General features: G+C 41.6%; 1 protein-coding gene across 1 annotated transcript; it reads left to right on the forward strand.

Moving 5' to 3' along the window:
• Positions 1 to 498: 498 nt before the first annotated feature.
• On the forward strand, positions 499 to 3,844 carry LOC136767319 (uncharacterized). The gene is made up of 3 exons (XM_066721089.1): positions 499 to 592; positions 1,704 to 1,774; positions 2,553 to 3,844. Exons 2-3 carry the CDS (start codon positions 1,765 to 1,767, stop codon positions 3,842 to 3,844), a joined length of 1,302 nt encoding a protein of 433 aa, XP_066577186.1. The 5' UTR covers positions 499 to 592; positions 1,704 to 1,764.
• The last annotated feature ends 23,915 nt before the right edge of the window (positions 3,845 to 27,759 follow it).

Genomic DNA, 27,759 nt, shown 5'->3' on the forward strand with positions numbered 1-27,759 from the left:
TCTCCTGCTTCCCTCAGCTTTTGGACCAGCCCATCAAGCCCATGTCCATGATTCTCTGCGGAGATAGTGGAGCATTACAGTACAGCACATAATGCACAGTAGAATACTTTGTCATAGTCTACGTAGGGTAGATATATTGTATTAAATGCAAGGCTTTTGTTCAATATTACAGTACTTTACTCAGTACAATGACTGTAGGTATGTCAATAATCTTTTGCTTGATCTTCCCGAAGGCAAATTACAATGTCCAAAATTGCAGTTTCTTGTTCTAGTTTTATGTAGTAAAAACAATATTACAAATATTGTAAAATACATTTTATTAATATTAATAAAACATTAAAACAATAATAATAATTCTGCGCAGTTTGAGCCACAGTCAGGTGACCAGCAACTGTGGGTGGGGGGGGGGGGGGTTGTCTTCTAATTGCAAAATTGAAACCAGTTCCTTTTTTTCCCCTATAAATGGCGCTGTACTCTCCTGAGTCCACAGTGGTCAGTATTGGTGCTGACAGCTCCAGGGCCCTGTAACTGCGATCTCATCTGGGTGTCCGATTCTGTTTTATCATCAAGAAGCATCACAAGCCTTCATCAGGTAAGTCCATCCAATCTGCTGCTTTGGGCTCCGGCCGTCTCAGCTCTATACTTCTCTGTACAGTGGCCCGGCAGAAACACACGGGCCGGTCCAGCGGGCCACTAGCAGAGTGTCTTGCACAGTAAGGCGCTCTTCCAGATTACAGGTTAGAAGACAAAAAATGAATTGAGCTGAGGCATTTAATTCAGGCCTGGCATCCCCTCCAGGGACCCTGCCCTGTGATGCATATTGCTTGTATATTTTGAAATATATATTGTAGAAATTAATTAATTATCAATTAGATATTAATTATGTGACCCTCATATTTTTCATATGCCAAAATGGAACCCTTTCTCCACAGAACAAATATATATTTCTACCACCAATGAGAAACATCAGTGTGTTTTGTCTGGGGGCTTCCAGTGGGTGCAGAGCAGCATTGAAACTAAAGCCTTGTGTTTTATTTGCTTGGTGCTCTAATGTTGTGCTGTTGCTCAGCACATCTCAGCTCTGGTATTGGGGCGCCTCACTGTCCTGCCAATTCTTGATCAAACAAGCTGTAAATTACCTAATTAAACATTGAACATGCCAAATTTAATTATTCTAAAACTTAGTGTATTAGTAAAGCAGCTGTGTTTGTTCTGTGCAGATCTATATTTTAGTAACTGTTAATACTTCCAAGTGTAACCGTCACCACAGTCATGGCTGCTGTGAATACCCCACAGGACAGCGCTGTGTGGTTTCAGGGTGTGACGTTCCCACAGTAACTGGGGAGCAACAGAGGGGTACAAGAGTTTTCCCTGTCGGGCAATAATGAATTATAAACTGTGGTTATAAATGGATTATAAACTGGATGAGGGCGTTTACCAAGAAATAAAAAAAAAAAAAAAAAAAAAAAAAACTCCCTCTAATCTTGTTGATTTTGCCTGATCTACCCTCTGCACACATTAGGGATGAAACTGTGTCTTTTGGTCTGTTTGTAGGTTGCATTAACCAGGACTGACTCTCTATTTTGCTATATATTGTGTCTTGCATTGACTGTATTTCACTGTATCATGTAAGGCTTTTGAGGAGTATGTTTGCCAGTCACTATGGATAAGGATGCAGTGTCCTGTCTGTGTCCCGTGTCTAGGTGCCTGTGTCTGGACCTCAGAGACTCCAGTGACCTGTCTGCCCCCCCACACTGGCCCAGCATGGCTGCCCGTGAGTACAACTGCAAGGTCTCCCTCCTACTGCTGATCCCACACTGGCCCAACGCTGGATGGGAGTTCAGTGCAGATGTTGGGTGTGCTTGTGTCAGTCAGGGTATCCTTGGTTTGATGACAACAGTGCCACCTTGTGTCTGTGTAGAAACATGGGACTGTGTATGTGGGTGAGTGGGTGTGTGTGTTTTGTGTGTTTGTGACTGTGTGTGTGTGAGTGTATGTATGTTTGTGTGACAGTGTGAGAGTGTACGTGTGTGTTTGTGAGATGGTGTGTGTGTGTGTCTGGGTGTGAATGACTGTGTGAGCGTGTATGTCTTTATATGAGTTTGTGCAAATGTGTGTCTGAGAGTGGGTGGGTGTGTGTGTTCCTATGGTTGTGTCTTTGTGTGCGTGCTTCTGCTTGAGTGGAACCAGGTTTTAATTGAGAAATCAGTCAGTAAATCAATCAACAAAAATACCCATTGTTGTTGTTGTTATTATTATTATTATTATTATTATTATTATTATTATTATTATTATTTTAATTATTATCATCATTCAGTAATAAGTATGAAATGTGTTGGGTTTGAACAATGTTAACGTGCTGTGTCCAGGATGCTCTGTATAGGACAGGTGACACAACACACACAGAGGACAGATGACTGTACAACTGACTGACCGACTGACTGCACACAAGTACACTGGCACTGCAGAGGGAGAGGGAGTCATAGAGAGGTGCTGTCATGCTACATATTATTAGTATCAGTGTTGATGTTGGTGTCCCTGTGTGCTCCTAGGCTGTTCTTCGGTGCTCCTGCGCTGTGTGCTGCTCCCCGCGCTCCTCCTGGCTCTGTCTGGGGCCCAGGAAGACATCCACACCCTGACCAGGATGGAAGACCTGCACAACCTCCATTCTGGACGGTACTTCCCCCGGCACGGCCTGCCCCTGCTCTGGTGGTTCTGTCAGGTCCTGCGCATAGACCACAGAAACCACATGCGGCTGAACTTTGATATCCGGCTTGAGTCCTACGGGTTCCAACCCTTCCAGAACAACTTTGACGAGAACCAGAGGCGCCACCTGTTCCCGGTCATTCGGGGTCAGTCCAGCTCCTACTACTCGCTGGGTGACCTAGCTTACCCCGGCGCCACTGCCCTGCCCAGCTCCATCCTCCGCTATTATTTCAACCCAGGAGTTCCAAACGTGCCCTGGATGTTGGGCGGCCACGATGCCAACCGCGATCGGCTGGTCGTTCTCTTCCACCCCAGCTCCTTCCGCATCCTCCGCCTGTACCTGACTGACCACTACAGCCCTGAAGCCACCTACAGGATCGCGCCCCGGCTGGTCAGGCGGATCAAGAAGCTGTCCTCAGTGAAGTTCCAGGCCGCGGTGGGGTACGTGTCTTACATCACCTACTGCTCCCATCACTTAGACACCAACTCATCAACCCAGTACAGCTGCAACCCTGTCTTCTCCCAGAAAACCCACCTGGAGGTGAAGACCACCAATGGCTATGCCACCCTCCACTGGAACAGGGTGCCCTATAGCAACTTGGATGCCTGGGTGGGCCTGTACGCAGACGGCAGCAAAGCAGACGGGTCCTACCTGTCCTTTCACTACATTAGTGGGAAGACGTCTGGGACATTTGTGAGCAGCACGTTGGTGACCCCGGGGTTGCAGGTGCGTCTGTTCAAGCACAAGACCGCCAAACACTCTGCGTTCAGGGGCAACCAGCTGGACGAGGCGTGTGGCGTCCTGCCTGTGAGGCTCCCAAGTCATAAGGTGTACATGCAACTCTATGCCAAGGGGGGCCACGCCTGCGCCAGGCTGTTCATGCACAATAGCTTGAACATCTCCAACTCAGCGTTTTCCAGTGCCTGGGTGGGCTTCTTCTCCTCTGATAATGCACCAAACACCAATTACCGCAACTACCGCTACGTGAAACATTTCACCAAGGAGAAGGACCTGCCTGGCTACCAAGTCTGGGTGGACGGCTGCGTTGGAAACCTCCTCTCCGTGGGGGTGCAGGCCCGGTTCTTCCCCAATAACGGTTATGGCCACATTTCCCGCACCAAGCCCTGGGCCTGCTGAGGGGGGAGGGGCAGCACCTGAAGCAGGGGCAGAGAGCTTCTTGCACTATTTATCGGGGTGGGGGGGCAGGTGGGGTTGCTTCTTGTGATTTAATTAGTTATTGGATGGTGAATTGTTTTGGGAGGGGAAAATTACCTTTTGAGCTTGTCTGCCTGGGGGCCTGCATGCTGTCATTTATATTCTATTTGCTAATAAATCTGATTCCTGCATTAAGCATCCATTCTATTGTATCGGGTTTTCTTTATATTGTAGTACTTGTACGAAACTTTGAGAAATGCTGGTGTGAAACATGTTTTATAAATTATGAATTGGAAAGTTATACAAGTGCTGTTACACTCCATATAGTACAACACATTTACAGAGAAACTATGGGCTCAAATTAGCACCATAAGTAACTAATTCTAAATAAAATATAGTAAACGAGAAAAATAAAGTTGAGAATGAAACAGTTACTGAAAAAAATTATGTTGAGATCAAAAATAAAAATAAAATGCAAAATGTATAGAAGTGTAAACAAAAAATGATATCGAAAGCAATTTTTTTTAAAGCAAAACTCGAATTTAATTAATTTTTTTAATTGCATTGTTGTTAATTACCCTAAAATGCAGTTGTGTTCAATATAATTTATCCCAGAATTATGCAGATATTACATAGAGCTCTGTGCTGGGCAACACTATAGACATATATTAATCATTTAGCCGCCTCAATTATTTCTAGGCTGTTGGAACACGTGCTGTTTGATCTTGCTTACAGGCTATTTGAATTACAGTTGGTTAAAGATTGGGATGGTGGAGAAGGAAAATTAATTGTTGGATAAGAAGCTGGCTGTGAGTGTGAACTTGGATATTTAGTTACCATGTCTACACTTCAACATCAAGGTTTCAAGCGTTAAACTGGATCTGATTTCTCAATACAGCTCATACCTGTATCGTTGGCTTTTATTTGGAGAACTTTGTGTGCACTGTTTTGAAAAGCACTTAGAGAACTGCAGTCAGCAAACAATATTGGGGCTTCTTCTCTAACAATAGAGATGCAGGTACACACCAAATTATTGGATTTTCAGTTTTAAATGAGCAGCACAGCCCATTGTTGGTAGTTTAATATTATATATACTGGAAGAAAAAAAAATAGACCACTTAACATTGATTTCTGAACTCTTCCAGAGCTGTATAAAATCTAATTAGCCTTTACATTTAGTAATGCATGCACATTTAGTTTATAATATATTTTATATTTTATAAAATATTTTTTGATCTCTATAGTATTGTACATTACACTATTATAAATCATAAAAGCACATGTTTGATTCTGGTATAATAAATAAATGCAACAAGTAAAACCATTTTTGATGCTGGTAGCCTTTTAAAAAAACAATATATACATGCAACAAGTAAAACAATGTTTGTGTACTGAAGCAGCGTGGACAAGAGGAACCCAGGTGCGGAGTAATGGAGTCCAGGGACCAGTGGCCATTCTAGAGTCTGTAGGGGCCCTAGGCAAAATATTTAATGACAGTGTTTTCTCCGTTGAGAGCGGGGGGTGCTGACGGTGTTTTCTACGGTAAGAGCGGGTGGGGTGCTGATGGTGTTTTCTCTTTGGGGGGCCCCTTCCAGCTCGGTGCCCTAGGCAATTGCCTGGGTTGCCTAACCACTTGCGACGCCCCTGTCAGGCGAGGGTCAATACCGTCAAACAACAACGTCAAGGAGGATCCGAAAGCGAGGTCAATGAGACAAGCAGGGGTGAAAGGCGAACAGGCTGGTAGGGATAATCCAGGAATTGGTGGTCAGGGGTACACGTAGAGATCGTAAACAGGCAACCAATAACAATGGGATATACTTAGAACTGCAACTCGAAGAAGACAAGACACAGCGATTATTAGAAGTGACCAGAAGGTTTATATACAGGGCAGAGCCTGTGCTGTGTGAATGAGAGCGGAGGGAGATGAGAGAGAGTGCACTGGGGTTAGAGGAATGTGGATTGACATGATTAAAACTCTGGTGATGATTACCTCTGGTGGCGAGTTGGAGAAGTGTGGGAGCAAACCGTGATGGTAGCCTTTAAAAAGCAATACATTTAAAATACCACAAGTGTAACAAACATTTAATAAATTAAATACAGAAAAAATAGAATTTAAATATATACTAGACAGTTAACATACTACACTAGGTGGAGATTTCTGAACTTTTTGAATGCCGAATGCATTTCTCAAGGAATATGAGGGTATTTTTTATGCTTTATGGATATTTTATATTGTAAACAAAATATGAGACAAAAAGAAGACTGAACCTCAGCAAGCAAATGTTATCCATCCATTATGAGATACATTTCTGCATCCAGCTGGAAGGGATTTCCACATATTGTAATGACTGGTGTCACAGCTATAGGATCCTTCAATAAAACTAAATTACTTGCTCTGTAACAAAATTAATCTGTGTGGACATTTAGCTTTTAAAAGGTAATATTTATTTTCATATTCACAAAAGCTTTTACCTACAGTTACAAGTTCAGTGCAGTTTGCAGTCACTCCAGCTTGTATCGCTTTTGGGTATGCTGTTGCAACAAGGCAGATTAAATTAAAAACAATTAAAAACGGGATGTTGAACTAATCAGAATGACTTGTTTGCTGCATCATCAGTCAGCAACCGAATACATTTAGCAAAGGTGTAGGGATAATCAACACGTTTATTTATTTATTTCAATTTAGCAGCTCATTTTAAATCCCGTTCCGTCTCAATGTCCCAGGATTGCGGGTCAGGTGGCAGCCCTACAGAGCAGCGTATCGCTTCGTCTCCCAGCTCGGGATTTTACAAAATACTCTGCTAACACACAATGTTGCCAGTTCGGTAGCTAGTCTCTCTTTTCTTCACTGTAAGTGTAAGGTTCTTAGGACCTTAATAATGCATAGCGGCTGTAGTTACGTACCTGGATGCAACCATATATTATACACCGATTTACCATGGGATCTCCATGACAATAAAAAGTCTGACCCATAAAAGAAGTCCATTAGTATGTGCTGCAATAAATCTTAACATCTAATAACATTCAGGTTTATACTCAAAAGAGGACTTGAGTGATCTGTGACTTGTATTTTTATCTTCCCAAAACAGCAGCAAGATCATTAGACTTTTCATTAAGTTTCTTTTTGAAAGAAAGACCTCACTGATTCCTCTCTAATGAAAAGAACACAATTAAGAAATTCAAATCATTTTGGTAATATGAAAAATATAAAATGTTAGTTGTGTCTTCTGAATCATTAAGATTCACTAGTGTAGCGGTGGGTGGCTGTCCGACCATGCAAAGCATAATCCAATGTTGGCTATAGGTCACCCCCCTCATGTTGAAGTTGGCCCAGCGTCGTGTGCTTTCTGGGAAGTTTCAACAATTATATTTATTAATACAAATGCTAAGACAGGGCACAGGGTAAGACTGTACTTAATCACGGCAACAAAATGCACTGGGAAATTGGGGGAATAATATATATTAAACCTATGCTAAAACTCAGTTTAATAAGGGGCAATACAATGGCAAAATCCCTACTCAAAGACAAAGGAACCAAGCTAAATATACATTTTTAAAACCCAATATCCCCATCATAAAAACTGGAGTGCTGGTCTGTAGCCGTGCTCCCTCTTTTGGAACCAAGTGGATTTAGAATTTCTAACTCATCAACATAGAAATGGAGTCTTTATAGCTTTCCATCACAGTGTTGCTCAAAGAGTCACTCACTTGTAAAGCTGTTAATAGACTCTTCAAATACATAATGCTGTATTGCTGTATCAGCTCCTGTTCCAAATGAAACAAAATGGTTTGTTGAAATGTGTTGTCCAGACATCAAATAATAAGCAGACATGATCCACTACTGTGCTGTGAGCACTTGCAGGCAGCATATGTTTCTCTCTTCATTTTAACATGAACGGGTGTAAATACCTTTTAAGATTGCATACTAAACTTTCTGTAGTGTGATTCATGAAAGTTACTGGCAATCTACTGCTATCTCCACAGGCTTCCTCCATGGTCTGGAGAAGTGTTACCCTGTCATGTGGGTTATGGTCAAACACCTTCCATCTCCAGGAAGAAAATAACTCTTCAACTGGGTTTAGAAATGGAGGGTATGGTGGAAAGAACACCATCACAGTGCTGAATGGTAGAATATAACATTGTCCCAAACCACCACAAACTGTAACCATTCTGGTTGTTCCAGGCCTTGTTCTTCCTGGGGAATGAGGGTGTCATTGAGAGAATTATAAAAACTGAGGAGTCTTGCTGTATTGTATGAACCTCCCCAATCATTGAGATTGCAGCACAGATGGTAATGTTGCCTCCATGTTGACCAGGGACATTGACCGTGGCACGCTGACCATTTGACGACATGGTCAATTAGAGTTGCTCTCATAAGAACATAAGAACATAAGTAAGTTTACAAACGAGAGGAGGCCATTCGACCCATCATGCTCGTTTGGTGTCCATTAATAACTGAGTGATCCAAGGATCCTATCCAGTCTATTTTTAAATGTTCCCAAACTTTCAGCTTCAGCCACATCGCTGGGGAGTTTGTTCAGATTGTGATGACTCGCTGTGTAAAGAAGTGTCTCCTGTTTTCCGTTTTGAATGCCTTGAAGCCCAATTCCCATTTGTGTCCCCGGGTGCGTGTGTCCCTGCTGATCTGGAAAAGCTCCTCTGGTTTGATGTGGTCGATGCCTTTCATGATTTTGAAGACTTGGATCAAGTCCCCACGTAGTCTCCTCTGTTCCAGGGTGAAAAGGTTTAGTTCTTCAGTCTCTCAGTAGGACGTTCCCTTCAGACCAGAAATAAGTCTGGTTGCTCTCCTCTGAACTGCCTCTAGAGCAGCGATATCCTTCTTGAAGTGTGGAGCCCAGAACTGCACACAATACATGATCTGCCTCGTCTAAACCCATGTTGACTATCTCCAAGAATATGGTTGGAACATTTTATTGTACTTTTTCAGAAAATTATGGATGTTTTTACATCTGTGGAACTGTATTAGGGGAGTGGCAGTTTTAATGGCCCCATTTTGGCCCTGGTATATAAAAGAGCTGATTATGCAAACAAAGAGAGAGCTACCTGGAAGAGTTTAAAACTGGGAACATGGTTGGTGAAAGGCATGTGTGGTAAGACACCTCTATGAATTATAAAGTATAGAGCTATTGTGCTGGTGAAATTGATTGATAGGTCTAAGTGATTAGGAAGTGAATTGTTTGGCCTGCTCTATTTTAGAGTGGTTTGTTGCAAGTAACCCCAATGTTCCCAGTCAATTAGGTTCTTGTATATTAGGGGAGAGCGATTTTAAAGACATGTGTTTTAAATACAGGACCTGACTTTTAATCTATTGATTTTTTCTGGGACTCTGGATTCTCCCAACAACCTGTAGGGGGACCTGGAGTAGACCTTTGCAAAGATTTAACATTTTTGTTTTTTCTTCCAACAGAGGCAGTGTGGAGGCGTTCCTGATCTGGAAGTGTTACAGATCCAGCTGCAGTTCTGGTGCAAGGGTGGCCCAGCTGCAGACAAACCACCTAAGGGGAGCAGCCGAGGACTGATACCTGCCTGGACCAGTGGGACTGAAGAGCGTGGAGGACCTTGATCGGCGACCAGGCTTCAGGGAGGCAGTGCATCCCGGGAGTCCAAGACCAGGCCTCAGTGGGAGGAGCGCAGCCCACTGGAGCAGTGACACTGGTCAGACCTCTTTGCTGACACCAGCCCACTGGAACCTCCACCACCAGCAGGAGATCCAGGCAAGGACCAGGCCTTGGTGTGCAAACTAGGCCGGACGGGCCTAGCAACCCCAACCAACGGAGTAGGCCATTTTTCCATCATCTGGATCAGGCCAGGAGCAGCCCCACCTGCCTCTAGGGAAGGATAGGGGGCCGGGGAGGTGCTCCTAACAAGACTCTCCTCGGGGAACAAGTTTTTTGTTCCTTTATGTTTTTCTCTGCTTTAATCTTGACTCTCCTATCCAAGATCTGCAGGGAGAGACCAGAAGCAGAGGAGGCCAACCAGTCCTGTGAAACTACTCCATCTGTACTTCACCCGCCCCCCTGGAGACAGCTACTGTAAGTGGGGATGGAGTTCCAAATCTGTCCATGCGGTCCGGGAGACCAGCGGATGTCAAGACTGCAGTTCACTAGAGAATAACTGCAGAAAGGTATGGGCTTTGCTCCTGAAGACCTAAACTGTCTGGTGAAGCTGCCGCACAGAGAAAAAGACATCTTCGAGGTTAGCTTTGCTAATCACGATCTGTTGGAGGAGTGCTACAGCTTCTATAGCAAAAGAGAAAATTGGAGCACAGGTGGATTTCTTAATGATAATCTTGTCAGACATCCACTACAGAATTGTAACAGTGCAGTTATTCTGTGAGACAGTCTCTGGCAAGAACGTTGAGATCTGGCTAGCAAGGTTCAGCGAGCTTTTGACCAGGATAGCTAAGGTGCTGGTGGGATGCCAAAACTCTGCAGGTTTTTTACAGATAAACAGTATTGATTTTATTTATTGTGATAATGTACAATATTGGCTTTTTGACTATCTTGAATATAGACTAGCATTGTAATACTTCTATACATTTGTGATTGGATTGTTTGGAGGTATTGACAAGTTTAATCATTTTGGTGTGTGTTGTAGTGTTTATTTTTGTTTTCTACTTTTATTAAATAAGTTTGATCTTTTTACTCCCTTTGGTATGGTATTTTATCTTCTTATGGAGTGATTTGATTGATTAAGGTATTTAGTAGGTGTGGAATTTCCATGAAAGTTTTTATTGATAGTCTTAACTCTTTATAACAGAACAAGTTTGCTAGTCTGGATAAAGTGTTTGAATCTATATTGGTACATTTGTTTTAAAACTTTTAACCTTGACCATGGTTTAATAAATCTATTACTGCATTTTCCTAATTGGTGTTCTCACTCAACATACTTCTTCACACTTGATTACAAAATAACCTGTTTGCTAATTTATGGCCTTGTATAAATTGATTGATGAAAACTCTAGGGGCGAAACTCCTCTAGTGGCGTGAGGGGGGTGCAACTGAATTAAAGTGCTCTGCAGGTTAAATTAATATGAACATGATATTAAACATTTTACTGTGCATGTAGCAGGTGAATCCTGTGTTTTATTTCAGTGCTGTATGGTGGGGGAGGATATTTTGAAGAAGGCGGTGGGATCCAGTGTGGGGATTTTCCAGCTTTTGACTGCGTTTCTATGAACACACACAGGATGTTTAAAGAGTTGCTGAATCGATGTGTGACGATGACAAAGGGGGGAACAATTGCCACCGTCACGTGACCACGCCACCCCAATTTTATTCCAGTGAAGAGGGGGTCTCACTATTCCCCCCCTCTGCCCCCTTTAGCAAGATCCCAATGTACACACCACAGAGTCAATATTTGGAATTACAATACAACAAGTTTATTACGATGGTTGCCAGGCGGGGCACGAAGTCCGCTGACCTAGAGGCCCTTTTAGCTACAATTAGAAATACTAAAACCGCCTTTAATAACAGGCGATCGCGCTAGCAATCCATAAAAAAAACTGAAAATGTTAAAAAGACTAATAATAAAATACTAAAACTAATCAGAAGAAAAGTAAAGCCTGTCTTGGCCCCCCAAAGTCAAAGTCCCGGAACTAAGGTGCAAATATGCTGCAAGGAGTCTTCGTCACCAATGTCCATTCTTTGCAGGTGGATTCCTAGGAGGCTTGGCAGTACGGCGCCCCCCTCCTACTGTGTCAGACCCTGGACCAGGCTCTGCAGTGCCACCAATCCTAGGCAGGGAGAGAGGAACAAGGAAAGGACATTCAGAAGGGACGCGTCATTGAGGCCGGGTAAGTGAAACCACACACACTACAGTGGTTGTTTTCCCCATTCACGTCCCTCCGCTATCCTATTCCCCAGCGTGTCTCTCCACAGGTGCACTGCTTCCCGTCTCAGGCCCGGCTGACCACCGGGGGTCTTTTGTTGATAATTGAAAAACTTGATCTAGAAATCAAAATGTTGAAGTTAAAAATGGCAAGATTCGAGTTAAAAGGGGAAGGAGAAAAGTATTTTAGCAAACAGGGGTCTCTTTTATATCTTTTTAATGATGCACTGCAGACAACTGTTCAGAGCAATGTCGGGAGTTTATTGCCCTTTGTAACACAGAACTCGTGATCCCTATTGGCTGGGACCTACGCCAAAATAACACAAATACCCCTCTCTATCTCACTGCGCTCTCTAACACTCTCTCACTCTCACACAGGAGTCGCTCACTCTCGCTTATCCGCGCCAACTCCACGCCATTCCTCAGTCCCGATCCCCTCCTCTCAATTTGTCGCCAGACAGGCCCCCCGCACACACTCCCCAATCGCTAGCTCACACAATCTACCTGTCAACCTAGCCTGACCAAGCACAACCTCGCCCAGGTTAAAAGAACTAATTGGTAACTATATACAATCTCCCGCCCCCCCCCCCAGGCGTAGGCCCGCCTTACAATACACATAAACATGAACAGAACACAATTGTAATTATTGAGAGTTGTTGGTTGTTATTACAGTTGTTATTCTATAGAATAGATACTAGATACGTTTGAATATGTATTGTAATAGTTCACCTACATGTATGTTTTTATTAATTTAATGAAACATCAATAAGTGTCAAATTATTTGCAGCTATTATTAGTCAATTCCTTGCGATTTCAACTTCCATTCCTTTGTATGTAGTTAAGTATTGAATAATTTTTTTTAGAGCTTTTCATTTCTCCGGTTGTTAATTCTGAATTATTTATATGAGAAGGGTTTTGCCTGTCCTTAAATATCCTCATTAGTATGCACACTGTGTACAAGGGCTGCTGGACATTAAAGTGCTCAGTATGGGATGTTTGGGATTTGGGGATGTTTAAGTTATGAGGTTGTGTGACTTGGATGTTTGGATTGTTTGCATTGGCACCATCCTCTGATGTAAACTATACAGCACTATCGAGGGGGTGGTAGGGGTGGGGGAAATTTTATTTGATTTGTGAAGAGGTGTTACATGTATGCTGGCATAGTAACTGGAAGTCATCCCTTGGGGAAAACAATTGCCTTCCGCTTACAGGAACACTTGATGTTAGCAGTAGTGTATGGGAAAGTAAATAAAATCACTGAGGTGCTATATTTGCATACAAAATTATGGATTTTAGTTTACTTTAAAACTGGGAGATGACGTGAATCAGAAGCTGAAGCTGAAGCAGAAGCAAAAGGAGAAGAAGAAACTAACCACAGTTTCAATAGGCAGTTGGTCGGTGAGTGAGAACAGATTTAACTATACCACTCTGTGTTTACGGGGTTAAGCGCTTTACAACTGTAGTGATTTGAGCAAAGCGCTTCCCTTTAGATGTAACATTTAGCATTTAGGTTTAGCTTTAGACGTAACATTTCAATTTTGGATCTTTATAGCATATATTTAATATAAACATTTACTTATGTGAGTCGAGATTTAAGATTTAATTAAAAAAAAATTCAGAACCCAGATACCATTTTTTTTAAATATGTTGTCAAACTGCAAATACTTATTTTTATTAGAATAATATTAGAAACAACATGAAAAGATAATTTCATTTTCATAAATATTTATTCAAATATTTCAAATAACAATGGTTGTTTTGGGGGAAGGTTATTTAAGAATACACAGGGAAATGTATATTTTCAATACAAATAACAAATAGTATCTTTATTTGATGCAGGTCTGCGCAAAATATGGGTACCTACAATCTAATGATTATACTTATGACTGTTGCTCACCTCCAGGGCCCTGTTCCTCATAGCTGGCTAAATGAGCCAGATAACATATTATGGAGTGCCGATTCATCCCTCAATTTGGTAGTTAATTTGGAAATTCATCAATTTGGCAATTTTATGAGTACTAAATTCATCCAGGAATCTGTCAAGTAATATATTAATTTGTCTGATTTGTGTGTCAATGAATCCATAAATACATACATAAGAACATAAGAAAGTTTACAAATGAGAGGAGGCTGTTCGCCCCCATCCTGCTCATTTGGTGTCCATTAATAACTAAGTGATCCAAGGATCCTATCCAGTCTGTAATTTCCTGGCTCAGTTTTGTCCCCTTTCTTGTGGATTGGTTTGACATTTGCCATCTTCCAGTCAGTTGGCACATCCCCTGTTCTAAGTGTCATTTGGAATATTTGGGTTAGCGGCCTATAAATACTTTCCCTAATTTCTTTAAGTACTGTTGGAAATATCCCATCTGGCCCAGGTGATTTGTTTGTTTTTAATTCTGCTAGTCCCTTTAGTACCTCCTCCTCATTTATCCTGATCTCTCTTAGGGTTTGACTGGACTGATTGTCAACCCGTGGCATGTCATCTGTTTTTTCTTTTGTAAAAACCTCTGTGAAATACTCATTTAGATAATTTGCCACATCTTGTCGTTTTACAAGATTGTGTTTTTATTGTGGGACCCTGCTCACACATCTTGTATTTGTGATCATCATTGCCCATTAGCAGGGCTGGCCCTTACCAATTTGGTGCCCTAGGTAAGATTTTAGCTGGTGCCCCTTGTATCGCAGCCAATTCCAGCACCGATCATTGTGTTCATACACTCACACAGAAACTGCATAGCTTTATGTATTTGAGATTTTCTTTATTTTAGAAAAAAAAAACACAAGATAAAAACAGTATTAAAGAAACAAGTGACATAAAACAAACTATAAATACAATATAAATAAGAGTATTGCACGAAAAAACTATATTACAGACACCTTAGTGCAATATGCATAATGGAGCATTGTTCTACAGCCTTACTCACCTTGCCTTTCTTGCAGCAAACAAGTGACATAAAACTAATTATAACTATGTGGATGGTTCGTGCAGCAAACTTGAAAGAAAAAGTGTATTTCTCAAAATTGTTATATGTAATGGGTGTTGATGAAAGAGTTAAATAGCTGATCGTTCAAAAGGCGTGATCGTTGTGGGGCTTCGGTAAGAATGCGCAATTCTCATTCATTCCAGAGTCCCTTTATTGCATCACTAGCACTGTATCCACAACGGTGTCTTCTGTCATTGTAATATTAAGTTTGATGAATATGTATGTGTGGCTTTACAAAGAAATAACAATAACATAAATCAGTCGTATAATAATCAATATAACCAATAATCATGCAGAGAATAATAATACAGACATACACAGTTCTGACAACAGAGCTAATATACTCAAATGACTTTACATGCAGCATAAATGCAAACCTATGGATCTATGCTATCTTACTTATAAATCTTATAAACTTATAACCGCTATATATATCGATAATACACTGTCTTCAATTCAATAAACATGTAAACAATAGATAACGGTAATAAACAATATAAATCAACACAGTTCGCATTACGACCGCATGGTGGCGCAGTAGATAATTACTCGGCTGGTTAACAGATTAGCATCGCTATTCTCAATATGTAACGGCCATAACTTATACCAACATAAACTTCTACTTACATTTCCCTGCACGCACACAATCATATAAATAATAAGCAATTACTCTGTTTTGTAGACCTAAACTATACCTTTTCCAGCACCAACCTACACATAAAACGCCAGGGTAACTTATTTCAAAGCTCAGGACGTGTATTATCTCCAGCCGCGGCAGCTCGGCATCCGATTGGCTGATTGTTAAGGGCCGGCAATGGAGCAAAAACGTTTAAAAACGTAAAGTTAAGCGAGTCACTACAAAAGCAATTTCCACTGCCCTTCAAAACATTACAGGTAGGTTATTCTCCAAACATCTGAATAGTCTTTCCAACATCCCTGATGAATTTAAGGTAAAAGTGACTGACATTGACTCTAGCGAGCTCTTTAAATGAGCCAACGTTACTAGTATCGTCCACATTAAGCTGGTTAGTAGTAACTCTGCTCCAATGTAACTACAATTAGATCCACTATTCACTCATCACATCACATCACCTCTGTCCTCATCCTGTTTGTCCTCCTCTTCTCTTCTTCTTTCTCTTCCCTGCGCACCAGAGGGATCTGGTCTTTTTGACATGGTTTGAAGTGGCTGCTGATGCTAATGGATCATGTTTGTGTTCAGTGTCACTGAGATAACTTCAGATAACTGAACTCGTCCCCCCACAATCAGGTCAGACTGACTCTGAGAGCGGAGTGGGGGGATTGATGCTGCTGGCAACAGGGAAAATATGGCCTAATAAGCTATGTAGTTATGTTGTTTGGGGGCTTTCGCTTTTTGGTAATATTTTCGATTTAAAACATTATTAGTGAAAAATAGTAAAAGAAAAAAAAAAAGTCTTCACTCATTTGGGCGCCCCTATGGATGGACGGCACCCCTAACATTTGCATATTCCGCCTATGCTACGGGTCAGCCCTGCCCATTAAGGTATCAATACTTTACCCTGTCAGGATGTGTTTTGCTTTTAATGACAAAGTGCAAGAAAAACACAGGAAATACCTTTACTCGGTTTGCATCTTCAGAGTCTGTGCAAGTGGCCTATATTTCATTATTACATTCCCCGGTTTTGAGTTCACTATACCATCCACACATTGATTTCAGACTTTGAACATTATACAAGTCATTTAATTAAAAAAAACAGACAACACACAAGAATTTGTATCTTCTTAATTCTCTTTTGTTGACTTTAAGTTTAAGACTTTGATGTTGACTTTATTTACTGAATGAGAGCATTGCATAAAACATTTTGTGTTACAATGCAATCAAATAATGATTGTTTAATAGTACCTCCAAGTCTCCAATAGCGTATGCATTTAGCCCCCCAAATGCTGTAACTTTGATTCAAATGGTTAAAGTTTTAATTCTAACATTTTGTTTAACTCAATATATTGGGTTTTCTATGATCCTCAGTTGTCGCAGTTGCAAGAGAAGTGTGGCACGACGAGACCAGGCAGCGCTTCTTTCAGTCTTAAAATAACGTTCTTGTATGGTGACTGTGAGGTATTTAGCTGTTGAAAATCTTTTTTTTTTCTTCTGGGGGAGCATGCCCCTGGACCCCCCTACTTGGGTTGGGGCTCAGGGCTAAGCCCCCAATGTCATCAGTTCCTACTGACTCCTCTGGTTTAAACACTACCTATGTGAGTCAATAGAACCTAGTCAAGATGTTTTATGCAAATGTAAACTGCCCACCAGAGTTAGTGCCAGCATTGACTGATATTATTAAGAAATCCTATGATTCCTCTTAATCTTAACTAATGAATTGAGTGCCCAGCGGAGTGCCCAAAGTCTGGTTTGTATACCTTGCCAAGTGCCAAAGGGTGCCAATAATAAATTAGGGATATAAAAGTTTATACAGGGGCTAAACGGCATTTTTTTTTAACCAATATTTATATATATTTTTTTGGTGTAATTAAGTTATTCAACAAACATGCTAACAAAACAAACCACAATACAGAAACATATAAACACTATGGACAGAGAGGACAATCCCACCCACCCGCTACCTGCATCCACTGCCAACCTCCCCACACCTTGTGCAGCTCCAGTATGCTAATGGAGTCTGCTGCAGAATATGAAGCGAGGCACATATTCTTCCCAAAAAAGATTATAAATATGCAGGTTCCATTTTTCACATACTATTGTCAATTTACAATTATATAAAGCCAAAGTTATAGCACTTCACTAGCTTGATCATTTTTGCAATATGTCCCTTTTTATTTTGCACAATAACCTCATTTAAATAAAATCAATCAATCTTAATTGTATAAAGTGGAACACCATGCTAAAGCATGTCACAACATTAAAGAATAAAGAATAAGTGCATCATACAATGAATACATCATTTAAATGTTGCAGTTGTCACGGGTACCACGGGGAGCATGGGAACAGGGGACCCAAGTGCAGTGTGTGGTCGAACAGGCGCGGGTCGGGTGCTGGTTGATCAGGACAATACAGGGCTGGGCGAAGACGTGGTCGTGGAAACAGGCGATGGTCAGGCGATCGGGTGAACAGAGCAAGCAAGGAAGAGACAGAAGCGTGGTCGGGAAGTCAGGCTAGGGGTCAAGGAAACACAGAGAGTACCAGGCATGGGGAAACAAGGCTACGGGAGAGGCCACAAGGAGAAGGCTCAGGATTGCAGGGTGAACTGACAAAACTTCGCCACGACTGAGGGAAGTGGAAATAAGGGAACAGGAAACCAGGTTTGGGAGGTGCAGGGCGAATGGAAACAGAGGGTGGAAGCAATAGTGCACAAGGGTGTCCGGAATGTTAATAGGATGAGTGACAGATGAGAGCAGGGAAGGAAAAGGCAGGGAAAAGGCAGGGAAACAGTGGCCTCTAGCGGAGATGGAGGGTGAGTGCGTGGGGACCATGACAGCAGTATTGCTGCAGTGCAGTAAAATGCATGGATCACATTTAATCCTACATTAAGTTTGAGGATTATAATGCTAAAGTACATTTAAAAACCCCATTAAAATCACAATCTACCCCCAAAGCAAAGTCCCACAGATTCCCTCATTGCCCTGCCGTTACATACAAGAAGAAGAGGTTTGTTCATTTGGCTGCATTAGTAATCCGTCCATATTGTTTTGTGTTTTGTTTGCACTTGCACTCAATCATTGCCAATGTGCCTTTTTCAGCTTATATTTACTTAATAGCTACTGCTTTTACATTTTGTAAAATAACTAAAACCGGTAGATTAATATACATTGTGTGGCACATGTTTTAAGAAAAAAATATGGCAGTGTTATCAATCTACCGCGAGTATGAGTTTGCACAAATGTACTCTACAAATCAAAGGCATCATTTATTTATTTTTGAGAATTTACAGTTTTCTTTTGCCAACTTTATGAAGTTTTTAAATTGTCGGAGTGTTAAATGGCTTGCGGCCATTTCTCCATTTGATACAGGAGAGATTTCCACCAGCGTGTTCAATAAACCCGTCCATTGCTGACACAATTCATCACAACAGCACAGACTCACAGTTTGTCCTCTTCCTCCTGGTCCCACATCTCGTCTGTGAAGTGCAGATTTCCGCAGTTCTGCGCTGCTCCACCAATGGGGGCAGAGGATTCTGCAGTTCTGCGCAGAACTGCGAAAATCTGCGCACAAGAACCCGACCTAAAATATTAATATGCAGACAAGAACTGACAATAATTAACTTTGGGGAGGTGCCGTCACTGCCAAATATACTGACTGTTTTTCCGAAGTGTCAATCAGTTTAGACAAAACAAAACTAAAAAACACACGTGCGTGTCAACCTATACAGCTCTGCGTGCCACAGGTTCGTCATCCCTGATCCAGGGGACTGATGGTTACACCTGAGTTGTAGCCACAAGGCGGCAGCAACGTGTTGTGCAGAATACCAGTTGGTTGTCTCAGTGAGTGTGAGTGTGAGTGTGGGGCTCACCGGGGTCTGGGGCTCATTCCCCTCTGCTCTTGTAAACCCCTTTTCCACTGGCATATTCAACCTGACCAAGACCAGGCTTGCACGGTGTGGCACATTACCCACTGGCAATTTAGTTGAGCCGAAAAACAATAAAGCTTTGAGCGCCCTTCCTCAACTGTAGGTTAGGTCTTTAACCTTTAACATCTGATTACTTTTTTTTCACTAATTCTCTCACCTCTCACTGTGTTTATTTATTTTCACAAAGCTATATATATGTCAATATCTTTATATATTGTTATATAATTTGACTGTTTCAGTGCATGCTGGAATACTTCATATTATCAGGGTTCAATGATTACCTATACAATGCTATCACGATACTGTTAAGGACCATGTTGAATTTGTGAGAATTTGTTTAAATTTATATCTTTGCAGGTTCATTATTATAGTTTGGTAGCCAGCCCAGTTGGTTTTCACTTCCATTTAGTTTACATATATATATATATATATATATATATATACACACTGATCAGCCATACCGTTAAGACCACTGACAGGTGAAGTGAATAACACTGATAATCTCGTTATCATGGCACCTGTCAGTGGGTGGGATATATTAGGCAGCAAGTGAACATTTTGTCCTCAAAGTTGATGTGTTTGAATCAGGAAAAATGGGGAAGCTGTGGTATCTGGTACCTTTAAGTCCTGTAAGTTGCGAGGTGGGGCCTCCATGGATTGGACTTGTTTGTCCAGAACATCCCACAGATGCTCGATTGGATTGAGATCTGGGGAATTTGGAGGCAACACCTTGAACTCGTGATTCATCAGACCAGGCCACCTTTTTCCATTGCTGTGTGGTTGGATCGGACCACACGAGCCAGCCTTGGGTTGCAGTACAGCAAAATGCATTCTCATTACTAAAAGCTGAGCTTGTGTCGACACCCATTTTAGCATTTTTTGATCCTAACAAGGATATCAAAGTTGCAGCTGATGCCTCATCCTTCGGCCTAGGGGGCGTTCTCCTGCAAAACAACAATGCACAGTGGAAACCGATAGCATATGCCTCAAGAGCACTGACGCCCACAGAACAACGCTATGCTCAAATAGAGAAGGAAACCCTAGTGCTTGTTTGGGCATGTGAACGATTTAGTTGTTAGCTTATAGGAGCACATTTCCTGCTTGAGACAGATCACAAGCCACTGGTGAGTTTGCTGAGTACCAAAAGCCTTGATGACCTACCACCAAGGCTACAGAGATTCCGCATGCGTCTTATGAAATATTCATATGACATCACACACATACCAGGCAAAGAACTTACAACTCCAGATACATTGTCCAGGATGCCATGTCAAAATTATGTCAGCAATGCTGACTCAGCTCTCATGGAAAATACCAATATTTATCTTGCCCACATCAGTACTAATCTTCCTGCTTCACAAAGCAGACTGAATCAAATCCGTGAGAATCTGCTTGATGACCCTATCTGCAAGCAAGTCATGACATTCTGTGAGAATGGATGGCCTCCAAATATTAAAGGACAGATGAACTGAGACTTTTTTGGCTTGAGAGACACACACTATCTGTCCTAGATGGCCTTCTTCTGAAAGGAAACAGACTGGTGATACCTCCTTCTCTTCGATCAACGATTCTCGACCAACTCCATCACGGACATCAAGGCATTGTCAAGTGCAGGCAAAGGGCCAATCAAACAGTGTGGTGGCCTGGCCTCAGCACCCAGTTGGGTACTTTGGTGGAACGGTGTGACATTTGCAGAAAACTCAGAAGACCCCCAGTTGAACCTCTACGAGTCTCAGAGTTTCCTGACTATCCATGGCAAAAAGTTGCCACAGATCTTTTAGAACTGAAAGGACATAAATACCTCCTTACAGTTGATTACTACTCCTGTTATGTGGAGATTGACAAGCTGTCTTCTACATCTTCAGCAGCCATTGTGGAACATCTCAAAGCACTGTTTGCACGACATGGAATTCCAGAGACAGTTGTGTCAGACAATGGACCCCAGTACTGCTGTTCTACCTTCAGTTCCTTCGCAAAAGTGTACGGATTTCTGACCAAAGAATGCCTTCTAAAGTCATCAGACAACACGCTCCAAGATCGTATGTGATGAGGACCCCACAAGGTGAGATACGGCAAAACAGGCGACAGATTGTGCATCTCACTAATCCTACAGAAGAGGAGAGTGATGTGGAAGTGCCTTACTTACCTAATGGAGAGCCAACAATCCTGGCACAACCAAATGCACCTGCTGATCCTCAGCCACATATGCCAATGCAACCTCATGTTGAGAGGCGAGGAACTTTTACAAAATCTGGACGGTTATCAGTTCCTCCCAAAAGACTGAATCTGTAGTTCCCTATAGTTAAAAATATGGCAAGTGAATTAAGAGGCAGAATAAACCTCTCACTTAGCCTGGAGAGCTCAGGCAGTCTACCCTGGCCTCCATAATTAGAACTGTTAAAAAAAAAAGTGTTTGAGTTAAAAAAAAAAAATGTTTAAACAAAAATGTATTTCTTTTACCAGAAGGGGAGATGTAGTGGTAGGATGTACTACAGCCGTAGCCACACCCCCAGTGAGTGACCTCACATGTCATGTTCGCTCTAACAAGAATCAATAAAGTTAGTTCAAGTTCCTGAGAGCTTAAGTGAGTACAGACTCTCTTTCTCCCAAACAAAACAACACAACAATGTGAAGACATGGTAATAGTACAAAAAACTATATTAAAAAGGTTGATCACCATAATTTGTTTTGGTGTCATAATTGCATTATTATTATTATTATTACTAATTATACAACATGTTTCACACCAGCATTGCTCAAGGCTCTCTACAGGCAATACAATATAAATATATATTTTTTAAATACATTACAATACAAAGTGGGTTTAATGCAGAAATCAGATGTATTGTCATATATATATATATATATATATATATATATATATATATATATATATATATGACAACATGCATGCAGTTTATTGATTGATTATTTTATTTATTTTATTGATTATTCTCCCAATTTAAACCTGTTTCCTGTCTATCACACACACACACACAAACACGGACATACTCATAGGCAGTGGCGATTCTAGATTGTGTGGGGGCCCTAGGCAAAATAATTCCTGACGGTGTTTTCGCCAATGAGAGCGGGGGGCGGGGGGGGTGATGACGATGTTTTCACCGGTGAGAGTGGCAGTGGTGCTGACAGAGTTTTCCCTTTGGGGGCCCCCGCCCCAACTCAGGGCCCCAGGCAATTGCCTGGGATGCCTTCCCCCTTGCAACGCCTCTGCTCATCGGTATACAGTTTCACACATTAATAGACACACACACACATTCACTGACACAAGCAGACTCTCACACACACAGAGACTCATGAAGACCTCCAAAATGCTGTTTGTCTCTCTGTCTGTCTGTCTGTCTGTTAGTCCATCCGCTAGTCTCTACACAAACACAGGGTGGCGCTGCTGCCAATAAACTGAGGATATCGTGGCTGACAGAAGCCCCCATCTGCACCAGCGTTGGGCCAGCAGTAGGAGGGTGACCTTGCTCAGCGGCAGTTATACTCAAAAGCAGCCATGGTGGGTGAGTGTGGGCGGGCAGACAGGACACTATCACCTAGACACTGGACACAGACAAACACTGAGTGAGTGTGTGTGTATGTCCTTGTGTTTGTGTGTCTGCGTGTGTGTCTGTGTGTGTGTCTGAATCCTGGGGCAGATCCACTGAGAGGAACACCTTATACACAGTGCAAAATACCACAGCAAGAGAGAGAGATAAGTGGAGAGGGTGAGATGGGTAGAAAACAGCAGAGAAAGAGAAATATATTCTCAATATCTGGTACTGAGCAAAAAAATTATAAATGACACTTAATAGTTAAAGATCTCTGACATTTGATTAATTCACCATTAATGATGTATTCTTTTTTTATTTGTTTTCTTGATTAAATGTCTCATGAGAATGAATCCTCACAGTTTTGCTGTTCATTGAATCTTGATTTAAGTCACTTTAAGTAACTGAGGTTGTACGCTGGAGGCTTCCCTTGTGCACACTGAGTAAAGAGCTCATCCCTGTTCAGACTTTTTGATTGCTGAGTCTGATTTTAAATAGCCCACATCATATATCAACTAACTTTATTACTTGTTACATAATTTCTAGGAAACTGTAGCACTATAAGAAATCAAATACAAATTTGAACAGTCCTCATATGAAATAAAATCTAAATGTAATATCACTTTTACTTTTACAAGCTTTTGTTATTATTATTAGGATCATTATTATTATGACGGTTAGAAGGGATTCCCTCCCCCAACAAATCTGGCTCCTTTGTTCCTCAAATACCGCACTGCGCTTCATGGTGTGACGATATATATCATGAGGGTTTGTGGAAATATCTTGGGGAGCCATTCACAGCCTTGTGGGGGGGCAGGGGCTCAAGCAAAAAAAGGGGCACGAAGTGCAGTCCGGGGGGGCGGGGGTGGGCTGGAGAAGTGCAGTCCGCGGCACTTAACTTCACTCCAGTTAGAAGCAACTCCTCTAATTGACACCCTCTGTTTCCTATTGTAGCAGGATAAGCGGGCGGGATATAGATGATTACTATGTGCCTGCTCGGTTTCTCTCCTTTCTGGCCAACAGGACCACGGACAGCAGCATGAGTCTGGCTGCACTTCCAGGATCAGAACTACAGACGGGTGTGGAAATTTCCAGAGTGCAGCAGAGCTGACACACCCCATGGCTGATGCAATCAACACAGGTGAAGCCTATCAGACCTGGGCTATATAAGCAGGACACTTTTCCACTCCTGTGTCTCAGTAGGTGGTTGGTGAGGAGCGTGAGGAGCGTGAGGAGCGTGAGGAGCGTGAGGAGCGTGAGGAGCGTGAGGAGCGTGAGGAGCGTGAGGAGCGTGAGGAGCGTGAGGAGCGTGAGGAGCGTGAGGAGCGTGAGGAGCGTGAGGAGCGTGAGGAGCGTGAGGAGCGTGAGGAGCGTGAGGAGCGTGCAAACAAAACCAAAGGCTGCTTTTATGGATAAGGACATTTCTTCTGGATGACAACCACCCTCTGGCATTTGACCCTGGCCTGTGACCCTGACGATGGATTTAGGAAGAGAGAACTGTTTGTATGCCTTTTGAACCTCATTCTCCTGGTCAAGCAGGAGCCTCAGTCAATTAAAAATAAATTGACTTACTCCTGTCTTCAACCACATCTGGCCTGATCTTGTGTGTGATCTTACCCCCCCCCTACCATGCACCATACACTATACATCAAGCAGTTCATAATCCATCTACTTACATTACCCTGAATGCCTATATCTTCCAATTTGAGGATCAGTCTTTGGTGTGGAACCTTATCAAAAGCTTTTTGAAAATCTAAGTATATCATATCTAGCTGCACTAGTAGGTGATGTGGAAGGAAAGTTAGAAATTCTTTCTCTCATACCTGTTTTACTCTCTTGTATACTTAAGAAAGATAAGGTCAAGCCAGAAGGACAGGCCAGAAGGTAGTTTGATTTCTGTTTGTTATTTACGATGAGAATCTTGGAGACAATGTCAAACAGTATGATTGAAGTGCCTGCTCCCTAATCCATGTGTTGCCCTATGAACTCTGTCCTATAATGATATATATTCTGCTTAGCTAACTCCCTAAGATAATATAGTAATGACTTTCTGCTTGTAACCAGATCTTTGTTCTTCCACAGTGACAACTGCTCCCGTGTTACACGGAGGGTGCAGTATCTGCTTCCTGCACCCTGCGATGTATATTGTTATTTATGACAGTAGACCGGGCTGCTCTGTACTGTTCAGTTCAGTGAAATTGCTCCTGTGCTGTGTGGAGGCGGCATGAATGTTTCCTGATGCCCACGCTGTATTTACTGTTGTGTTCAGTTGTGGCTACTCCAGTGTCTGACTAGCCAGCTGTGTATTATGTTGAATTACCGTGGGTCTGTGGCTCCACTTCTGTCACAATGAGGGTACAAGAGTTGCTCTGATTGCCCTGCACTGTGTATTGGGCAAGTAGATCTACGACCTCGCTCCTAGCTGCACTAGTAGAACAGCTGGCCTTGCTTTTGTAAGCGGTGGACATAAGATTTGACCTTTGTAGCCCTGCATTGTACATGCTGGTTGTAGACAGTTCCCAGTAAGAGTGTGACTGCAGTCTGCAGGGGCACATTTGTTTGGTAACAAACGTTTAACTATTCTTTGACTACACCTTTAGAGAGATGAGGTCCTTAAAATTATTAAATCTCTAACAGATTCGGAAATCCCGATAAAACAACATAGCAGAATAGATTTGGGAATTTTTACAAGCACTTTTATTAAACAAATCTAGACGGAAAGCAGTGGATTCGAGAGGAGCAAATGGGGATGTCATCCCAAGACTAAGAAAAATACCCCACTCCCCGCCAAAAAAAAAAGTATTTAAACACAACCAGCAATAATAATATTTATTAAACAAATTATCCAGTGATCGAGAAAGTTACTTACTTGTGTTGGTTGAAGTTCCCCTCACCGCCTACGGGGTGTTTAGGGATGACACGCTTCGCGACCACGCAACCTCCTTTATTAGATGAGAGAGGACCTCGTTCACCCGTCAATTCTGTCCCTGGGCAGGCTCATCTGGATGCGAGTACACTACCACACAGAAGGCAAGTTTTCAGAAAGTAACAATTTTTACTCAGATTCGCACGTGAGAAACACAAACCACAAATATATACTTTCTGACAATACATTACAAACATTAACTGTGACAAGAAGTAATTGTGAAAAAAGGATACAAACTAAGTCTAGTCACTTGTAACACTATGACAATTCTTTTGGATTGTGCTTTGGACTGTTTGTTTCTTGTCTGTCTGGTTTTGATTAGCTGCATGCTTAGAGAGGGATCTGCTTTCACAGTGTATTAAGGCTCAACAAGGAGCTTAGGTTATTTTTATACATAAACCTGCACTTATTTCACCATATAGTCCCTGTTCCTTCCTGTTAATTATGTTTTGAATTAGAGTGGATTGTGGTTGTGGGTTGATTGCTGCCTATGTAGCACCAGACCATAACGTTATGGTTTATGATGGTACTACTATGTGTGGTTTAATTTTAATTGAATTCCCATATTATCAGTGGAAAACAAAACAATAAATTCCTAGCTAGATTTAACCATTATAAGGTGACAATAAACCTTTATAATGGCAAATCAAAAAAACACGGCATTACAACTAAGCTGCAAATTGTCAATACAAAATGTAGTTTCTTCAAATATAGCTGAAAAACAAATGTGCAGCTTTGTAAGAAGTAGTCATGCAACTTTGGATTAAAATATGTATTTTCTAATAATAAATAAATAAATAAATGTTAAGGTACAAACACTTCACGGAGAAGTGAACCCTTCGAGTTCTAGACTAGGCTAACCCAGAGCCGTCAGTGCAGGATGGTGGATCCTCCGCAGGATATGAGCTCGGGAAAAAAACTCACAGACACAAAAACCAGTTCGTTTCACTTCCATTAATTCCTGCTACAGCACACATTTGTATACACTCCAAGATCATATTTTGCAAGAGTTCAGGGCAGTCCTTGAGTTTCAACAACATTCTTATAATAGAATCCTAAAGTTCTGTTTGGATAGGGGGATGAATGTGGTTGCGGGGGAGAGAACATCTAGACTTGCACAAACCTCTACACAGATTTGCACAAATATGTCATTTCCGCGGATGTTACAGGTTTAGGTTCCTCTCGAACCCAGGGCCTGTCACGGCAACAGTTTAACAGTTCAGTGTAAGTGACTAATGCTGGTTGTGTAATAACAATCAAGTTCCTCCTTAGTCCGAGGCATGCTAATAAAGCAGTATCATCGACAGACATTCAGCATTATACAGACAAAATAGTGATATAGTATTGTAGCATAAGTTACACTTATGAAGAAGTGAATTTATAGTATCACCTTATCACGAATCCTGGAATCTTGTAGAACACCAATTCCAAAGATATACATTGTCAAATTTATTAAAAACAAAGACTAACTGTAGCACTACACTAATTATACAAAAGGGAAAAACGAATTAAAATTCAACTCTAGATCAACAAATCAAAGACAAATCACTTCCGTGACCAAATCAAAGACCATGGGATCGCATATGATAACACAAATCGTTAAACAAAAAAGGTTATAAACACATTGACTACAATACCGGTTAGTAAGACGAAGGAAGGTGAGTCTCTCGTTAGTATTGTTAGTCAGACATCAAATAACTACGCAGGTTAGTATTTATGTCAGGTAACTTCTCGTTTTATATATATATATATATATATATATATATCAGTCTCATTTATGTTTAGGTGCCGAGAAAGATCCTATCATTACTTGTTACCACAATTTCCCTTAACTGATTATTATTCAATGATTAAGGATAGGCAGGGCCACCTATAATCTGGTGTCTATTAACTTCTGTCAATTTCAGACTAAACAGTTAAACAGGAATGAGAAGATATTTCTCGGCGTTGACGGATTTTATTTCTAAAATTGTCAACAAAACAGTTTAATGCAACACACATTTATATTTAAGCAAAACTAAATGAT

The sequence above is a fragment of the Amia ocellicauda genome, chromosome 14, assembly GCF_036373705.1.
Source record: "Amia ocellicauda isolate fAmiCal2 chromosome 14, fAmiCal2.hap1, whole genome shotgun sequence".
Taxonomy (NCBI): domain Eukaryota; kingdom Metazoa; phylum Chordata; class Actinopteri; order Amiiformes; family Amiidae; genus Amia; species Amia ocellicauda.